The sequence below is a fragment of the Silurus meridionalis genome, chromosome 2, assembly GCF_014805685.1.
Source record: "Silurus meridionalis isolate SWU-2019-XX chromosome 2, ASM1480568v1, whole genome shotgun sequence".
NCBI classification, from domain to species: domain Eukaryota; kingdom Metazoa; phylum Chordata; class Actinopteri; order Siluriformes; family Siluridae; genus Silurus; species Silurus meridionalis.
Window position 1 is genome coordinate 34,474,489 of NC_060885.1, and position 16,760 is coordinate 34,491,248.

General features: G+C 40.5%; 1 protein-coding gene across 2 annotated transcripts; it reads left to right on the plus strand.

Moving 5' to 3' along the window:
• Positions 1 to 350: 350 nt before the first annotated feature.
• Positions 351 to 16,547, plus strand: mertka (c-mer proto-oncogene tyrosine kinase a). Of its 2 annotated transcripts, none has more exons than XM_046867926.1 (19): positions 351 to 570; positions 1,357 to 1,636; positions 2,643 to 2,743; positions 2,828 to 2,998; positions 6,654 to 6,740; positions 6,865 to 6,980; positions 7,307 to 7,490; positions 8,000 to 8,145; positions 10,715 to 10,850; positions 11,480 to 11,627; positions 12,055 to 12,143; positions 12,979 to 13,074; positions 13,179 to 13,259; positions 13,576 to 13,668; positions 14,059 to 14,177; positions 14,441 to 14,550; positions 14,974 to 15,133; positions 15,282 to 15,418; positions 15,640 to 16,547. In XM_046867926.1, exons 1-19 carry the CDS (start codon positions 504 to 506, stop codon positions 16,073 to 16,075), a joined length of 2,757 nt encoding a protein of 918 aa, XP_046723882.1. In that variant the 5' UTR covers positions 351 to 503; the 3' UTR covers positions 16,076 to 16,547. The 2 variants fall into 2 exon arrangements, with proteins under 2 accessions (XP_046723882.1, XP_046723891.1); XM_046867935.1 differs by lacking the exon at positions 351 to 570 and adding an exon at positions 1,030 to 1,217.
• Positions 16,548 to 16,760: the final 213 nt, after the last annotated feature.

Here is a 16,760-nt window from a genome sequence, read left to right on the forward strand (position 1 = left end):
GAAAGTGCAAAAGAAAGTTCAGTTCAGTTTATTTACACACACACACACACACACACACACACACACACACACACACACACATTTTGAATAGTAGTAAAATAAATATTGCACAATTGCAAATTAACAATTCATAATGGCACGTGTAAAACTATTTTTAACGCAAAAATCAGATTGATAGAGATCATTTGAATAGTGTCGGGAATAAATCCAGTATTGTGTGTGTGTGTGTGTGTGTGTGTGTGTGTTTAATCTAAATAAAAACATGACGTCACTGAGCAGTGGACGCGAGATGGCGCTGCTCCAGCGGTGGAACATCTGGAGCGTTGTTTTCCCCCCAAACAGAGCGCTTACTGAGAAAAAGCTGAATGGTGTTTTAAAGCTTGTGTGAGAGATCTCCAGCTGAGAGAAGTTTCCTCACGGTGCGTGGAAATATGAGCGCTCTCGGGGTTCCTCTGTAACCCGCGCTGCAGACTTTCATCTGTGGTGGAGAAAAGGATCTAAAAATGACGTCAGACGGTTTAAAGTTGTTCATCCTCGGATTTATTTGGTGTTTCATGAGTTTGGCTGTGGGTAAGTTCTTCTGGAATGTTCAGGGGCTTGTTAATGGCTTTCAGGCGGACATGAAAGAGACTGTGGTAGGACTCAAATTCAAAATTTGACAAATTCAAGCAGAAGCCTGATGATTGACTTCATCTTATTACCGTATTAATAATCATTTGTCATGATGTATATTTAATTATTGGTTTTATTTATACATTGATGCTGTTACATTCATTCATTTATATTTTTATTCAGAATGTAGATATTTTAATGGAGAATTATCCACACACATCTCACTACTGAGCAGTTCAAGTCTATAGAGCATAGTGAGATGTTCTTCAAAAGTTTAGTGCCTGAGTAAATATCCTTCCCACAGGCTACAGTAGATGTGAGTTCACGTGTATTAAGAGCTTCCAGTCAACACAATCTGCTTCCTCTAATAACTGATCTTGATGGTGTAGGAGTGTTTCCTCTGCTCAGATGGATTCTGAAGCTCTGTAAATGTGAACAGTGCATTTAGGAAGTATTTATACTCCTTTAAACAATGTCAAGAAGTCTTTAGTTTGTCTCAACCCCGGGAGAAGTTTCCATTTGGTCACTTGGTTATAAAGCTCAAGTCGGTGATGTGCTGCAGTGATGGTTGACCTTCTGCAGGTTTCTCCTGTTGCAGCTTTGTGGTTGTTCCAAACATTTAGCATTTTAGTATTCTGGAGGATTCTGAATCTGACTTGAGAAATAAACGATGAGACAATACTGTCCTCCAGCTGCTGGTAAAGATGAAATGCACTCATCTCTTGTGTGTTTGACCTCATTCAGGTGGAGGTCCATATGGTGGTGTGGAACCCTTGGTGGTTCCTGGCAGAGTTCCCAGTGTGCATTTGTCTCAGGAGGAGATCCGGAGACTACGCTTCAAACCCACCGTGGGCACCATCCCGTGTTCTGAAGGTTCCGAAGTCTCGTTCAACTGCTCGATTGACCTCACAGACATGGGACAGGACCTAAGTATCCTCTGGTTTAAAGATGGAAGAGAGATATTTGATGGCACACAGGCTACAGTATACAGTCATGGAACAGTCATCCTGCTGTCCACTATCAGGTTTGGAATTCAAGCTTATATTTCTTGAGGGAAAAAAGAACCAGTAAGGTGTTTGGTGCAGTGTTTACATTTGTTTGAGCATTAAACTAAAATCTTAGCATTGTTCTGAGAAGGTAAACGATGGTGTGATTTTGGTGTGATGTTGGTGTGATGTTGGTGTAATGGTGTGATGTTGGTGTGATGTTGGTGTGATGTTGGTGTAATGGTGTGATTTTGGTGTGATGTTGGTGTGATGTTGATGTAATGGTGTGATGTTGGTGTGATGTTGGTGTGATGTTGGTGTGATGTTGGTGATGTTGGTGTGATGTTGGTGTGATGTTGGTGTGATGTTGGTGTGATGGTGTGATGTGATGTTGGTGTGATGTTGGTGTGATGGTGTGATGGTGTGATGTTGGTGTGATGTTGGTGTGATGTTGGTGTGATGGTGATGTTGGTGTGATGTTGGTGTGATGTTGGTGATGGTGTGATGTTGGTGTAATGGTGTGATGTTGGTATGATGTTGCTGTGATGTTGGTGTGATGTTGGTGATGTTGGTGTGATGTTGGTGATGTTGGTGTAATGGTGTGATGTTGGTGTGATGTTGGTGATGTTGGTGATGTTGGTGTGATGTTGCTGTGATGTTGCTGTGATTTTGGTGTGATGTTGGTGTGATGTTGGTGATGTTGGTGATGTTGGTGTGATGTTGGTGTGATGGTGTGATGTTGGTGTGATGTTGGTGGTGTGATGTTGGTGTGATGGTGTGATGTTGGTGTGATGTTGGTGTGGTGTGATGTTGGTGGTGTGATGTTGGTGTGGTGTGATGTTGGTGTGATGTTGCTGTGATGTTGCTGTGATGTTGCTGTGATGGTGTGATGTTGCTGTGATGTTGGTGTGATGTTGGTGTGATGGTGTGATGTTGGTGTGATGTTGGTGTGATGGTGTGATGTTGCTGTAATGTTGCTGTGATGGTGTGATGTTGGTGTGATGGTGTGGTGTTGCTGTAATGTATGGTTCTGATTCTTCACAGTATTAGGAGTGTTCAGAGAAGTGACTCCGGTGAGTATCAGTGCAGACTGAGTGTCAGCAACAAAGTGATTGAGTCAAACCCCATCATCGTGGAGGTTGCTGGTAAGTTCCTTCTTCTTATTACAAGAAGTTCTTGTCAGTGAGTTTGTAAAGGTAACTCAGGGAGATCTGGTCGTCTCCATACAGGTTTACCGGCCTTCACTAAACAGCCAAGTGATATAAACGTAACGAGGAACAGCTCTTTCACGTTGACCTGTGAGGCTGTGGGTCCCCCGAATCCTGTCACTATTATATGGCTTCTTAAAGGCCAGAAGTTAAACCATTCCAGTGTTTCTCCAAGCTCCATTAATATCCAAGGTAAGCAGGATCCAAAACGTTGTTCTTGCTGTTTTTTATTAATCAGCGATGAGTATTAGCTTTATAATTACACAAATAATACTTTTGTGAACGTATCTGAACATTTCGTGAAAGGGTTGAATTGAAATGTCCGGTAATGATGACAGAATGATGAGATACTGAATGATTGGCTTTGAGGAATGTTCTCTACATCTCTTGGTGTGTTCTATAGCGTCAGGATTGAATATTAGTGTATTAGATTTACTGTTCCTCCAGTTATTCACTCCATTCATATTCCACTACTTAGCAAACTGGCTGAAATAACAGGAAACATGTGAGAGTCTCGAAGTATTTAAAGAGGAAATGAGAAGGTATACGCAGATTCCTCAGGGGTTCTGAAAATGCAGAAAAGCCGTGAGTCACATATCAGTACTACAGATACACATTCATATCCAGAACCTTAAAACAATAGAATAACAACAGGGTTAGGAGTGGATTATGGAAGTTCTCTTTACTCACATCTAAATGTTTAGAAGTTGAGATCATAAGTGTATTTACGATCATAAGTTCATTTAAACCAATAAAATAAGTTTACATTTGATTTATTCTTATTACTTTAGTACTACCTGGAGATCATCAGCTGTTTTATACTTTCTGATGGTTCATAGTCACAAACATTGACTAAACCTCAAGAACTCAACATGATGCATTAAGAGACGTTGTGTTGGTGTCATCCTGCTCGAAACTTTACACCCCTCATCTCAGCTATTACACAACATTAAAGCAGTAGTGGATCACAGAATTAAAAGTCTGTAAACTGTATACACATCTTCCCAGCTCTGTTATCAGATTCCTTCCTTCTTTGTTGGAGAAAGTGATTTTGCACTTCCACAGAGTTCTACAAGAACTGCAATGTTTCCTGAACTCACAGTGCTCCTGAGTTCTTGCATTTATCAAATCGACTGCGGGACTTTTTATCGTTGTCCCCCGTAACAGTGCGGGGATTTAAAGCCCCAGACAGACTGCACTGCAGATGATCCCTGAGCTGCACTGGAATGATCTAAAAGTCCACTGGCAGTGTGTTTGTGTAGGTGCTGATCACCCGTAGAATCGGATCCAGGCAGAGACACGCTGCAGTGTAAACAGCTTGTTGTGGTCTGAGAACCAGCTGCGAGTTTGTTGTGTTTTGGATTTGTTATTATATTTTATACGTACGCTGTTTTAACACGGGGAAACACGGCTGATTCACAGCGATTACTGACGTTTTAGTCACCATGTGAATTAATAAGACTCTGATCTTCAGCATTGTTTTAGAATAATCGTAATATTTGTGTGTAATCTCACTTCTCTCTCACAAACCGCACACCTAGCAACTTTCAAGGCTGAGATGTTGTGAAAGTTTGACCAAAGAGGCTAAAGGTCACATTTTTGTCTTTGTTCGTTGTGTGTGTGTGTGTGTGTGTGTGTGTGTGTGTGTGTGTGTGTGTGTGTGTGTGTGTTGAGAGACAAGGGGAAGGTGGTAACCGGGGGAGGGGACAGAGAGTGTGGGGAAGGAGGGAACGAGTGTGCACGAGAGAAAGAAATTCGCTTTACAAAAGAGTTCTTTGAGGCCGAGCTGTGGAAATGTTCGAGACGACTGAGGCAATACACAAACGCTAACATCGCTATGATCACAATAACGGCTCACAGGGGCATTACTACTGCTGCCCTTAGGAAATCCATACCTTCAATTAGTAATGATACCCAGGTTTTGTCCGAAATCACAACTTACAACTTTCTTTTAAAAAAATAAACTTTCATTTATTTATTATATCACATTTATTTATTTATTTATTTATTTATTTATTTATTTATTTATTAGAGAAAAAGACATTTAAGTCCTAAATATTTGTAATCAGATCTGAAGCTTATTACTAAGACATTTGCAATACATTCAATACATGGCTGGTATTATAGGTCTGTTATGCAACACACACACACACACACACACACACACACACACACACACACACACACACACACACACACACACACACACACACTTCTTACCAGCATATGACACAAAAAATGTTTTTCCCATGAATGCTGACTAGGCAGTCTGTAAGAGAAACAGTGCTGTATTTACCCAAAGCTCACTCATTTCTCGTCCACGTCTCTGCATTCAAGTGTGTACAGTTATATATAAACAAACTACTGCAATGTTGGAACACCAAAAACCAGTAATTACAGGTTCTGAGATGCACAGAAAAGCTGTAAGATCTCATCAGCTGCTGACTTTTACAGAAACCTTTTCTCAGCTCATATGAAATTTACAGCACAGAAACATTCTTTACTTCATATATAACAGCTTGTAAAAAAGCACAGGGTATAAAGTGGCCGTCTTTTAGTCTCGTTGCTAAAAAGCATTTTATTAAAAAACCACCACATTAAATCAACTGAAAAGTGAAGACAGGAAGTAATCCTTTATTTCATCCTTTGTACTTTTTACAATCTTTTAAATTCTCTAATAGTGTGGTCTTATTGACTGGTCAGTCTGTCAAACATTTTTGTTTGTTGATTTCTACTTTAAGTGTTTTAAGTACAGTTTAATGAAAATACATTTATTTTACAAACTGTTAAAAAGGTTACTGGGAATTTCTTCTGCCTTTTCAGTTCACATCACAGAACCACAACAAGTTCCCATTTACTTTAAATTAGAGTTCTGTTTAGTATATTTGATCTGTTTTCCATCTTTTTCATTTTCAGTTTTGATACACATCACGTGCGTCATACACGTCCCGAAAAAACACGAAAATTCTCTGATTAATAAAAAATAAAATGTTTTTACTTTACTACTGGTTCCTCTGCTACCAGGAGAATTGAGAAACTCTAATAATCTGAAATTATCTTGTATTTAGTCAAAATGTTACCAAGAACCACTTCTCAGACATCACTTGGGAACACATATGAATGTTGTGACCCGTCTTTAACCCAATGACTACATCATATTTACAACAAAGCAAAAGCTTATACAGTAGATGTTACTGTGACCTTTGTGAACAGATGTGAAATGTTCCACAGGCCATAAACAAAATGTCCAGAATTGCGAATAGCGTGAGATGAACATGGTTAATATTTTGACCTGTAAACAATCAGACAAACAGCTTCATGTTAATTACAAGCAGGAGAACAATAAAGGCCCATTGTGACAGCTGTTCTGAGCAGGCACTGCAAAAAAGTGACAAATAAGTAGAGACAAAAGGGATATTATGGCTTCCTGGTCGCTGGTTTTCTCCTCAGCAGCCTGCTGTCTGAGTGGACGGGGAAGAAGGGGCTTTGAAAGCCTGGTACTGAGAATTACATCCCGGCCGGTGGTTTATTCCACACACTGGAAACAAAGCCATTGGAGTTAATGGTAGCCTGAATGTCTGATGTGGTATGAGGCCATGTTAATGCAACATAATGCAACATGTTTATGAACATGTGAAAGAGGATCTTAAATTTTCAGCATATTTCAGTTTAATGTGTCCAACAGACAAAAATTTGTTCCACTTGTTTTTTAATGAACTGATATTCCTGCTGTCTTACCAGCAATGCCGTTTACAGTTCACACAGCATAGCAATGACATCCTAATATTATTCTGCACTCCTCGTTGCTATCATTCTTATATTGTAAAATCATTTCTCATGTCTATAGGTATTGATTCTCCCACTCAATACAGCTGTGAAGCTCACAATAAAAAAGGAGTCACCGTTTCCAGAGAGGCTCATGTCAACATTAAAGGTAGAACTGCATTAAATAAATTTATTTTCATCTTTAAACTAAAATCTTCACTTTAGAGAAATGTAATTTAATGAGTCGGCTAAAACCACAACCAGCTGTCTTGGGTTTTTTTTTTTTCCTTCAGACTTTCCAGCCAAGATCTCCAAAATGACTGTTGTGAAACGCGACTCAAACAAGCTCACCTTAAGCTGGACTCCTGGACACGATGGCTTTTCTCCACTCAGTATCTGCTACATCACAGTAAATAATGTCACTTTATTTTGAGACATTAGAGCTTGAACTCACTTAAGTTTAAAATTAAGAACCTTCAGCTATTTGTGTTAACATGAGATGAAGATATAAAATCAATAGCTAATTATATTTACAAAAAAATCCTCCGGACTAAAGAGGAGAGGGATCATCTGACTTGTTATCATTCTAATATAAATAAGATTTAACTGAGATAAAAAAAATCATTGCATTCTGTTTTAATGTACATTTTACACAGTGTCCCAACTGTTTTGGAATTGGGGTTGTAGGTTTCAGAGGGTTTGTACATGATAAATGATATTTTGCTCCTGTTCTAGGTCAGAGAGTTGGACAGAAAGCTGGCCAACCCTACCAGAGTGCACAGTGTATCAGTTCCTCCATTTCTGTATGAGATCACTGACCTGAAAGCCATGACCTGGTATAACATGAGTGTGTCCTGCTCAAACGAGATCGGCCCCTCACTACCAAGCTCCTGGATCCAGAGCAACACTACAGAAGGAGGTGTGTGTTCTGTTCAAATCACACAGAATTGCTGAGGTTCAGTGAAACATAAGTAGAATTAAGTTTTAAATAAACAACAAAACAATAGAGCTTCAGTTCAGTAGATATTTAATGTAATCAACAAGAAAACATCATTAAAACTATAAATTCATTAGTTTTGAAGCTTAGAGATAAAAAATCCCACACTATTTTTTACCTTTTTGTTTTTGGATAAATCCCGTGGGAGTAGGAGTGGGTTTGGGAAAGGAAACATGCCTTTCCTTCAGGGCGTGTTCACACTACACTTCCTGTGTATTCCTAAAGGAATGGCATGGAGATATTTAGAGCACTTCAAGACAGATCTCTTATTTACAGTCATGTGGTGAAGTGGCACAGATATGATTAGAAGATCATTCTGGATATGTAGAAGTTTATGGCACCACTTTTCATCATGTCATGTTAATCCTGTTTTAGATTTCAGCTTAGTTTCAGATGAATTGAATAAAAAATGATTAATTTCATGTTTGCAGTTCCTTCAGTGGCCCCTCAGAACGTGACTGTTTATTTAAACGAGTCCATGCTGCTGGTGCGATGGAAAGCTCCTCCACCTGACAAGATAAACGGGATCTTACAAGGATATGATGTTCTTGTGAATTATGGAAAAAATGTCAATAAGGTTAGTTGTTTTCTTTTTATAGGTGAGTGAAGATTTAAAAAGGTCAATGCTTTTACACACACTTTCACATGAAACCACCATCAAACCATTTTGACAGACTCAAAACTGGAACTGTGAAAAGCTTACGGCTCTAGATTACAGAGTGGATCAAAAACTAATGTGTTGTAATTATGAATTCTGACACGTCTGTCTGTGAATTATTGACCGTCTAGACGGGGAGATGACGTTCCTCTGAAATCCCTGTGAACCTGCATGAGCAGCAGATTGAACGTTGTGAATGCTACATGTATCTCAGAGGAAGTGTGTGTTCGCTCGTACCCTGTTAGCTGTTGTGAGTGAGGGAGCAGAGGAAGTGTGTGTTCACTCGTGCCTGTTAGCTGTTGTGAGTGAGGGGAGCAGAGGAAGTGTGTGTTCACTCGTGCCCTGTTAGCTGTTGTGAGTGAGGGAGCAGAGGAAGTGTGTGTTCACTCGTACACTGTTAGCTGTTGTGAGTGAGGGAGCAGAGGAAGTGTGTGTTCACTCGTACCCTGTTAGCTGTTGTGAGTGAGGGGAGCAGAGGAAGTGTGTGTTCACTCGTACCCTGTTAGCTGTTGTGAGTGAGGGGAGCAGAGGAAGTGTGTGTTCACTGCACTGTTAGCTGTTGTGAGTGAGGGGAGCAGAGGAAGTGTGTGTTCACTCGTACCCTGTTAGCTGATGTGAGTGAGGGGAGCAGAGGAAGTGTGTGTTCACTCGTACACTTTAGCTGATGTGAGTGAGGGGAGCAGAGGAAGTGTGTGTTCACTCGTGCACTGTTAGCTGTTGTGAGTGAGGGAGCAGAGGAAGTGTGTGTTCACTGCACCCTGTTAGCTGATGTGAGTGAGGGGAGCAGAGGAAGTGTGTGTTCACTCGTACACTTTAGCTGTTGTGAGTGAGGGGAGCAGAGGAAGTGTGTGTTCACTCGTACCCTGTTAGCTGATGTGAGTGAGGGGAGCAGAGGAAGTGTGTGTTCACTCGTACACTTTAGCTGTTGTGAGTGAGGGGAGCAGAGGAAGTGTGTGTTCACTGCACTGTTAGCTGATGTGAGTGAGGGGAGCAGAGGAAGTGTGTGTTCACTCGTACACTTTAGCTGTTGTGAGTGAGGGGAGCAGAGGAAGTGTGTGTTCACTCGTACCCTGTTAGCTGATGTGAGTGAGGGAGCAGAGGAAGTGTGTGTTCACTCGTACACTTTAGCTGTTGTGAGTGAGGGGAGCAGAGGAAGTGTGTGTTCACTCGTACCCTGTTAGCTGATGTGAGTGAGGGGAGCAGAGGAAGTGTGTGTTCACTCGTACCCTGTTAGCTGATGTGAGTGAGGGGAGCAGAGGAAGTGTGTGTTCACTGCACTCCTGTTAGCTGATGTGAGTGGGGAGCAGAGGAAGTGTGTGTTCACTCGTACACTTTAGCTGTTGTGAGTGAGGGGAGCAGAGGAAGTGTGTGTTCACTCGTACACTTTAGCTGTTGTGAGTGAGGGGAGCAGAGGAAGTGTGTGTTCACTCGTACCCTGTTAGCTGATGTGAGTGAGGGGAGCACGTAGCTAATGAATGGGAAGTGCGTCTACAAAATGCAACAAAACAACATTGTTTATTTTATTATAAAATTTGTTTTGTCTAAACACTGAGTCATGAGTCAATCTCACAAGTGTAATTTTATTACAGTGAGTGTGATAATCAACACGTTTTACTTTGTAGATGTAAATGTGTTTATTATTGACAGTTTTGTACGTTTGCCGTAACTGCATTGTGTTTTTTACATATTCAGATCGATATCTGTAACTTTATTCTCAGTCATTATTTGGAAAGTGTTTTTTTCCTCTGGACTGTGAATCATCACTGACTGAATGAACTTTCATTGTTAAAGTGAAAAGCAAAATGTGCTGTTTTTTCTTCACCAGTGATTCACTAATATGACTGATGTACAACACCAGTTAATTACTGGAAGTGTGGAAGTTCACCTGATGGCCCTCTAACACCTGCTCCTTGGCTTTATTTCAGTCCATGTGTCATTCTTTTTACATCTAAATTTAAAGCTGAGCTGTTGTTTGGAATGATCATTAATCTGAACATTAGTCATGGCATTCAGGCAGAGTTTAGGAAAAGATCCAGCTGTTTGATAACAAAAGAACATTTGGAATTTATGGACAGCTGCATTAGCCGTTGTTCTGTCATGCATTTGAAACAGAAGGAACAGATGTGGTCGTGTCAGCTTTCTGTCTGTCACATGACTGTCTGTTTTTCCAAAGTGCTTCTTTTCTTCCTCTTTCCTGAGCGTTTGTCACTTTGTGTTCTGCATGACTCATCTTGTGACTTTGTGTCCCTTTTTCTCACATTCCTGCTTTCATATTGATGACTTTTTACTTTCTAAAGATAAACGTAATTCCTTTTTTTAGTCACTGATGCACATGTTAAAGTAAACGTGTTAAAGTAAACGTGTTAAAGTAAACGTGTTAAAGTAAACAATGCCTGTGTACAATTTCTTAAAGGACATTTATTATTGGGGTTTCATTAGTAATTTATTAAGTTTTATTTTAACTTTGAGTTGTTTATTTGTGTCTCAGATTCGCAGTATGTCCACACATGCAGCAGTGGCCATAAAGGAGTTTAACATCTCATATGATGTGGAAGTGATGGCCTGCACACAGGCAGGCTGTGGAGTTCGAAGCCCTCGTTATGGGATCTTTGTCCCAGAGATTGGTGAGAAACTATTTTATCTTTAGAATACAAAGAGAAATGAATGAGAGGAATTAACTGCTATCTTTGGGTACATATGAATCCATCTTACACTCAGTATTCACTTTAATAGGAACACCTGAACACCTGCACATTCATTCCCAGGAGATCAGCAGTTTCAGCAAAAACTCAAATCATTGTGGCACCAAGAAACCATGTACAAGTCACACACAGTCCAAACTTCTACATTTTAATCAACATGTAACTCTCAGGGTGCATCTGCACGATTTGATTTTACTGTGTGATTGATTTACTGGCAAAATAAATACAAGTGTTCCTAATAAAGTGCCCAGTGACCGCGTTGGTTCTGTTTTATATCTGGGCTTTTTCAGTAAAATAATCAGAGAAATGTAAATGATTCTACTGGTGCATGACTTTTCACAGCAATGTCAAATAAAACACCTTCCATACAAGTCAACACGATGATTCGTATACATATTGTGGATTGACTTTAGGAAATTGTTGCAAACGACTCTAAAAGACATCATTTCAGTAAACAACCATATGACAGTGGTGTACAGAATTTCAGTTCTTAATAATTAATAACATGCTGTTTAAGGCACAAATAAATGCTGTGTGGTGGTTTTTTACAGATTTGGCCTCCCCGTCTTCCAGTCCCGACACACACGGCTCAGACATGGCGAATATTATAACGGCTGTGGTTTCTGGCGTCTGTCTGGTGTTGATTTTGATGTTTGTAGCTATTTGTCTGCGTCACCGGATCTTAGAAACTCAACTCGGGTGGGTTCATTTGGTTCATTTTACACAAAAAATGTTTGTAAAGTCAGTGTGATTAAAAAAAACTATAAAAAAGCTTGGAGAAGATGTAATTAACAGAATAATGTTAGTGATCTAATTTTACTTTAAAAACTAAATAAAAACCAGTGTTTTTCTGAGGAACAATGGAACTGGGATTGGGGTTAATGTGTAAAAGTAGTGCAGAAGCTCCAGTTCTTCCTACTGTGTGTCAGAAGGAAAAAATAAAACTCTCAATCAAACCTGATCTTCACATTACAGAGCTTCTGACTTCCACCAGATTCCTATAAGAATGTGTTTTCTGCTCACTCTTTCTACACTTCTTTAAATCATCTTTCTTGGCTGTTAGTGGAGAGTTTTCACCGTGTGATTGCTGTGTGAGTCTCATGCAGGTGTTTATGTCCTACTGCAGGAAGCTGCTTGGAATCGGAGAGAAACCTTCACAAATAGTGGAGTACAGACCTCAGAGATCCTACAATCGATCGGCCATTGAAATGACACGTAGGTGGTTTTATTTCAGGAGGAGTTATTTTGGGTGAAACTCATTTACCAGATCATAAGTTTAATAAAGTACATCAGTATGTAGATTTTATGGATAAAAGTTTGTGGACACCCGAGTGTGCAAGTTCAACTGAAAAACTTTTTCTATGTACACGAAAGGTCTATTTCTCTCAAATATTGTTGACAAATGTGTGTTAGTGAGCACTTCTCCTTTACCCAGAGAATCATTCACCTCAAAGGAGGCTGATTAACAGCATCATTACTGCACAGGTGGGATTTAGACTGGACACAAGAAGTTCAGCTCATGAAAAATGGGGGCAGAAACTTAACTAATAGTGTTTTTCAGAGACTTTAATCAGGATACTGTATAAAGTGTCTGATTCACTGCCATGAATCGCAGTTAATTGACGTAAAACAGGTTTAAATAACACGTGCTCTTGTTGATGATGAGGACAGACGCTTCCCCCACAGGCTGGGCGTGGCCTTAAATGGCCTTCTAGCCCAAGGGATCTCAAGAGAACATCTCCCTCCAGCTTTTCCATGTCCTTCTGCAGGACACTGCAATAATCTCTTATATAAATGACCAGAGCAGAATGTGTTCATGCACCTGGACAGGGTTGCACAGGAGTCTGCTTCAGACACAATTCCCCCTCTGCTTCTCTCGGACTCCTCCACCTCCCCCGGGTCTGGACACAATGCCCCATAAGTGCACCAGCCTTCTGAAACTGTCTTCATGCATTTCCCAATCGTTCGAAGTTGAATTTGTGCAGTTATAAAGCAAGTCAATGTTGTTGTTTTTGAATCTAACTTTAACCTCTCTGCTTTTCCCATCCAGTCACAAACCTGGGTGTTAGTGAAGATCTTCAGACCAAACTTCAGGATGTGATGATTTTAAGAAACCTCCTTGTCATCGGCAAAGTTCTTGGAGAAGGTTAGAGTCAGTTCAGCACTGATTTAAAGAACACATTCCAGCATACAGATGCTCCGTGTGTACAGGTGTATGGCTTTTAAAGTTCTACCTGTTCCTGTTCTCAGGGGAGTTTGGTTCTGTAATGGAGGGCCACATAAACTGCCCTGATGGAACAAGAGAAAAAGTTGCTGTGAAGACGATGAAAAGTAAGTCTCGTTTTCACGGAGGCTGATTTGGGAGGTTAATAAACGTGTTGATGTTGATGTGTGTGAAGTTCCTGTGCAAGTTCTCCCTATGTTTATTATGATTAATAAGGGAGATGAATGAGGTCTTGTTCAGGATCTAATAACTGGTGTAGAATATGTGGTGTTTTGTGTGTATTATTGTTGTATTGATTGTAAACAGTGTGTTGGTGTTTATAGATATTGCTTGTGGTGTTATGAGTTTTTTTATAATCTTATAAAATGTGAGTGTGTTTCATTAGAGATGGAGATTTTTAATCACAGACGTTTTTCTCCTCAGTGGATAATTTCTCTCAGAGGGAGATTGAAGAGTTTCTGAATGAAGCTGCCTGCATGAAGGACTTTAACCACACTAATGTTATTCGGCTCCTGGGTAAGGCTCCTAGTGTTTCTGGAGAGATATTGAGCAGTGTTGGTCTTCTGAGTGAATATCAGAGCTGTACAGAAGCACTCAGATTTGTACAGTAGATGAAGGACTTCCACCTTGAAGATTCTGTTCTGCTGGAAACTCGCTCGTGTGCTTTTCTACCTCACTTTCAGTCTTTATACTTTTTGCTGTTATAATAAACTCCACTATTTGAGATGAGATGAGATGAGATTAGATACTAACACATGAAGGGGTTCCAGTTAATCCCAGAGAGGTTCAGTTGGGTTGAGAAGGTCAAAGCCGTGTGCAGGAGTTTCTTCTACTCCAGTGTTGGTGAATGCCTTTGCCTTGTGCACAGGAACATTCTCACATTACTTTTTCATATTTTATATACAGGTGTATGTTTAGATGTGGGTCCAGGCCACTTCCCCAAGCCGATGGTCATCCTGCCCTTCATGAAGTATGGAGACCTGCACAGCTTCCTTATTCGCTCCCGGCTTGGAGAGAGACCACTGGTGACCACTTTAGTTCATCTGTTCTGATTAAATGTAGTGTTTTTAACAGTAGACATTTTCTTAAAGCAGCTTGAGATAAAAGGAGGTTATGATGTTGGAGTGTATGTGTTTAGTGCCCATAAGTTTATTTCTCTATAACTTTATAAATCCTTTTTATGATTATTTGAAGCAGTGACCTGTACAAAACTGTGGACTGTGTAATGATGGAGGCAGTGAAAGGACAGTAAGATAAGTGTGTGTGTGTGTGTGCACCATCTCCGTAGTTTTTCACAACACAAACCCTTTTAAAGTTTATGATTGACATCGCCTCGGGAATGGAATACCTCAGCAGCAGGAATTTCCTACACCGAGACCTCGCAGCACGGAACTGCATGTGAGGAGTCGTTTTTATTCCTTTATTTTTCTTGATAGAAAACTCTGTGTGTGTGTGTGTGTGTGTGTGTGTGTGTGTGTGTGTGTGTGTGTGTGTGTGTGTGGAGAAAACTCCAGACTCGAACTCGTCACAACACACGTGACCTCATTCACACGATGTTACTGAAGTAGTCGAAAAGGTTTTGTGCTCATGATAATTTTAATAGAAATCAGAGTCATTAATATCATTCTATTAAAACTTAAGTACATCTGAAGGCAAAAACGTTTGTACTTTTTATTCTGAAGTGTAAATTTACACTTAAACTTAAATACTGGAGTCGTATTTTACATGAACTCGACTACATGCTTCATGTTCTTCATCCACCACTGCCTTTAATTCTATTTTATTTCTTTAATCCCTTTTTTTACTCGTTTGTTCTTCTAGGTTGCGAGACGACATGCGTGTGTGTGTGGCAGACTTCGGCCTCTCGAAGAAGATTTACAGTGGAGATTACTACAGGCAGGGCAGGATAGCGAAGATGCCTGTGAAGTGGATTGCTGTGGAAAGTCTGGCAGACCGAGTTTTCACTGTGAAAAGTGACGTGGTGAGAAGAAGCAGTGTGTGGTTTCGGTGTAAAGGAGAGATTGTTGGGTAGATGAAAGTGTTTTAGAGCAGATACACACGGACACTGTGATGCTGAAGATTTGGAATAAAGAATTCTGAGCACATGATCTTCGTGTTTGTTCCTTCAGTGGGCATTCGGTGTAACCATGTGGGAAATCGCTACCCGAGGCATGACTCCATACCCTGGTGTCCAGAACCATGAGATTTATGACTACCTTCTGGAAGGCCACAGGTTGAAGCAGCCAAATGACTGTCTGGATGAACTGTGAGTTGTTTTTTTTCTTCAGTTGGTTAAAGACAGTGAGCTTCGTTTTGTTCTGCTGGATTTCTCTAAATCTGCTCGAGGTTCATGACTGATTCATTTATATCTCAAGTTTGTGTTTTACATAAGAAGCACAACATCATGACACTGAACTTGTTCATACTGATGTAGGAATGAAGGACACTACATTCTTCTCACCTCAGTGTAATCATGACTCTTTGCAGGTATCACATTATGTTGAGCTGCTGGTGTTCCGATCCTGCGGCTCGGCCTGATTTCACAAAGGTGAAGGAGATGCTGGAGAAGCTGGCAGAGAAGATTCTTGACCAGAAGGACATCATTTACATAAACACCACTGTCTTACAGGAAGAGGAGGAACCGTCCGAGTCTGAAGGCCCCATCCTCACCTCCTCACCGTCCTGCAGCCACCAGACCATGGACACATCCGTAGTGACGGTGGACGTCCACGAGAGCTGTGCAGAAGATGAGGACGACCGTTACGTCATCGTCGTCTCCTCGGAGGAGGCTGGTGTGGTGGGAGAGAGCTGCACTGCAGAAACTCCACTTTTACATGTGGTGAATTTGGAGCAGGACACCACAGACTCTGGAGACGGACCAGAACTTCAGCAAGTCTCCAGCGATACGACGCTTTTACTATGAACTACAAAATCTTCCCCAACAAACTTTCAGACGATTTCTCAATTCCAATAACGTTGAGAATTTGGAGAAACGTAAAAATGCTGCTGTGCCTCTGCCCCTGTAAATATTCCGGATACGGTCACTTTAGTTACGGTCATTTCTGTAAGCGGTTTTTCTCTCATTCATACGCTCATGAAGCTGCTTCACACAAATCTTCTCCCATCTTTTCACTCAGAAGATCACTTCATCCTTCTCCGTGCATCTTGGCCAGGAACTGAAGGATTCAGTGGCGTTTCAGACTCCAAATTAACACCACCGTGTAAATGCTTTGATTTTTATTAGACATGATGTAAAAATGATGAAATCTGTATATATTCCTGCAGTTAGAGAAAATGTGCACATGAATAATCTAGAAGTTGTTTAAATTGTACTGTATGTGTTGCTCTGTAACTGGTGTCTCAAATTAACTTTAAATATAAAAATTTCAGTTTCATCTCTCTGACCTACACTTAGTGTCCTCATTCACACAGAAGATCTGTGAGGGACAGAGGTACGGGGGAGAACCGAGACCGGTTTAATCCGGTTATATCACCTTGATTAAATTCATGTCCTGTACGTGATGTTTGAGTGTGAAAGTTGAGTTTAATACAGAAATACGTGATGGATTCCTCGATTGGAAAGTCAGGAGTGGAACCTGTGGTTTTGC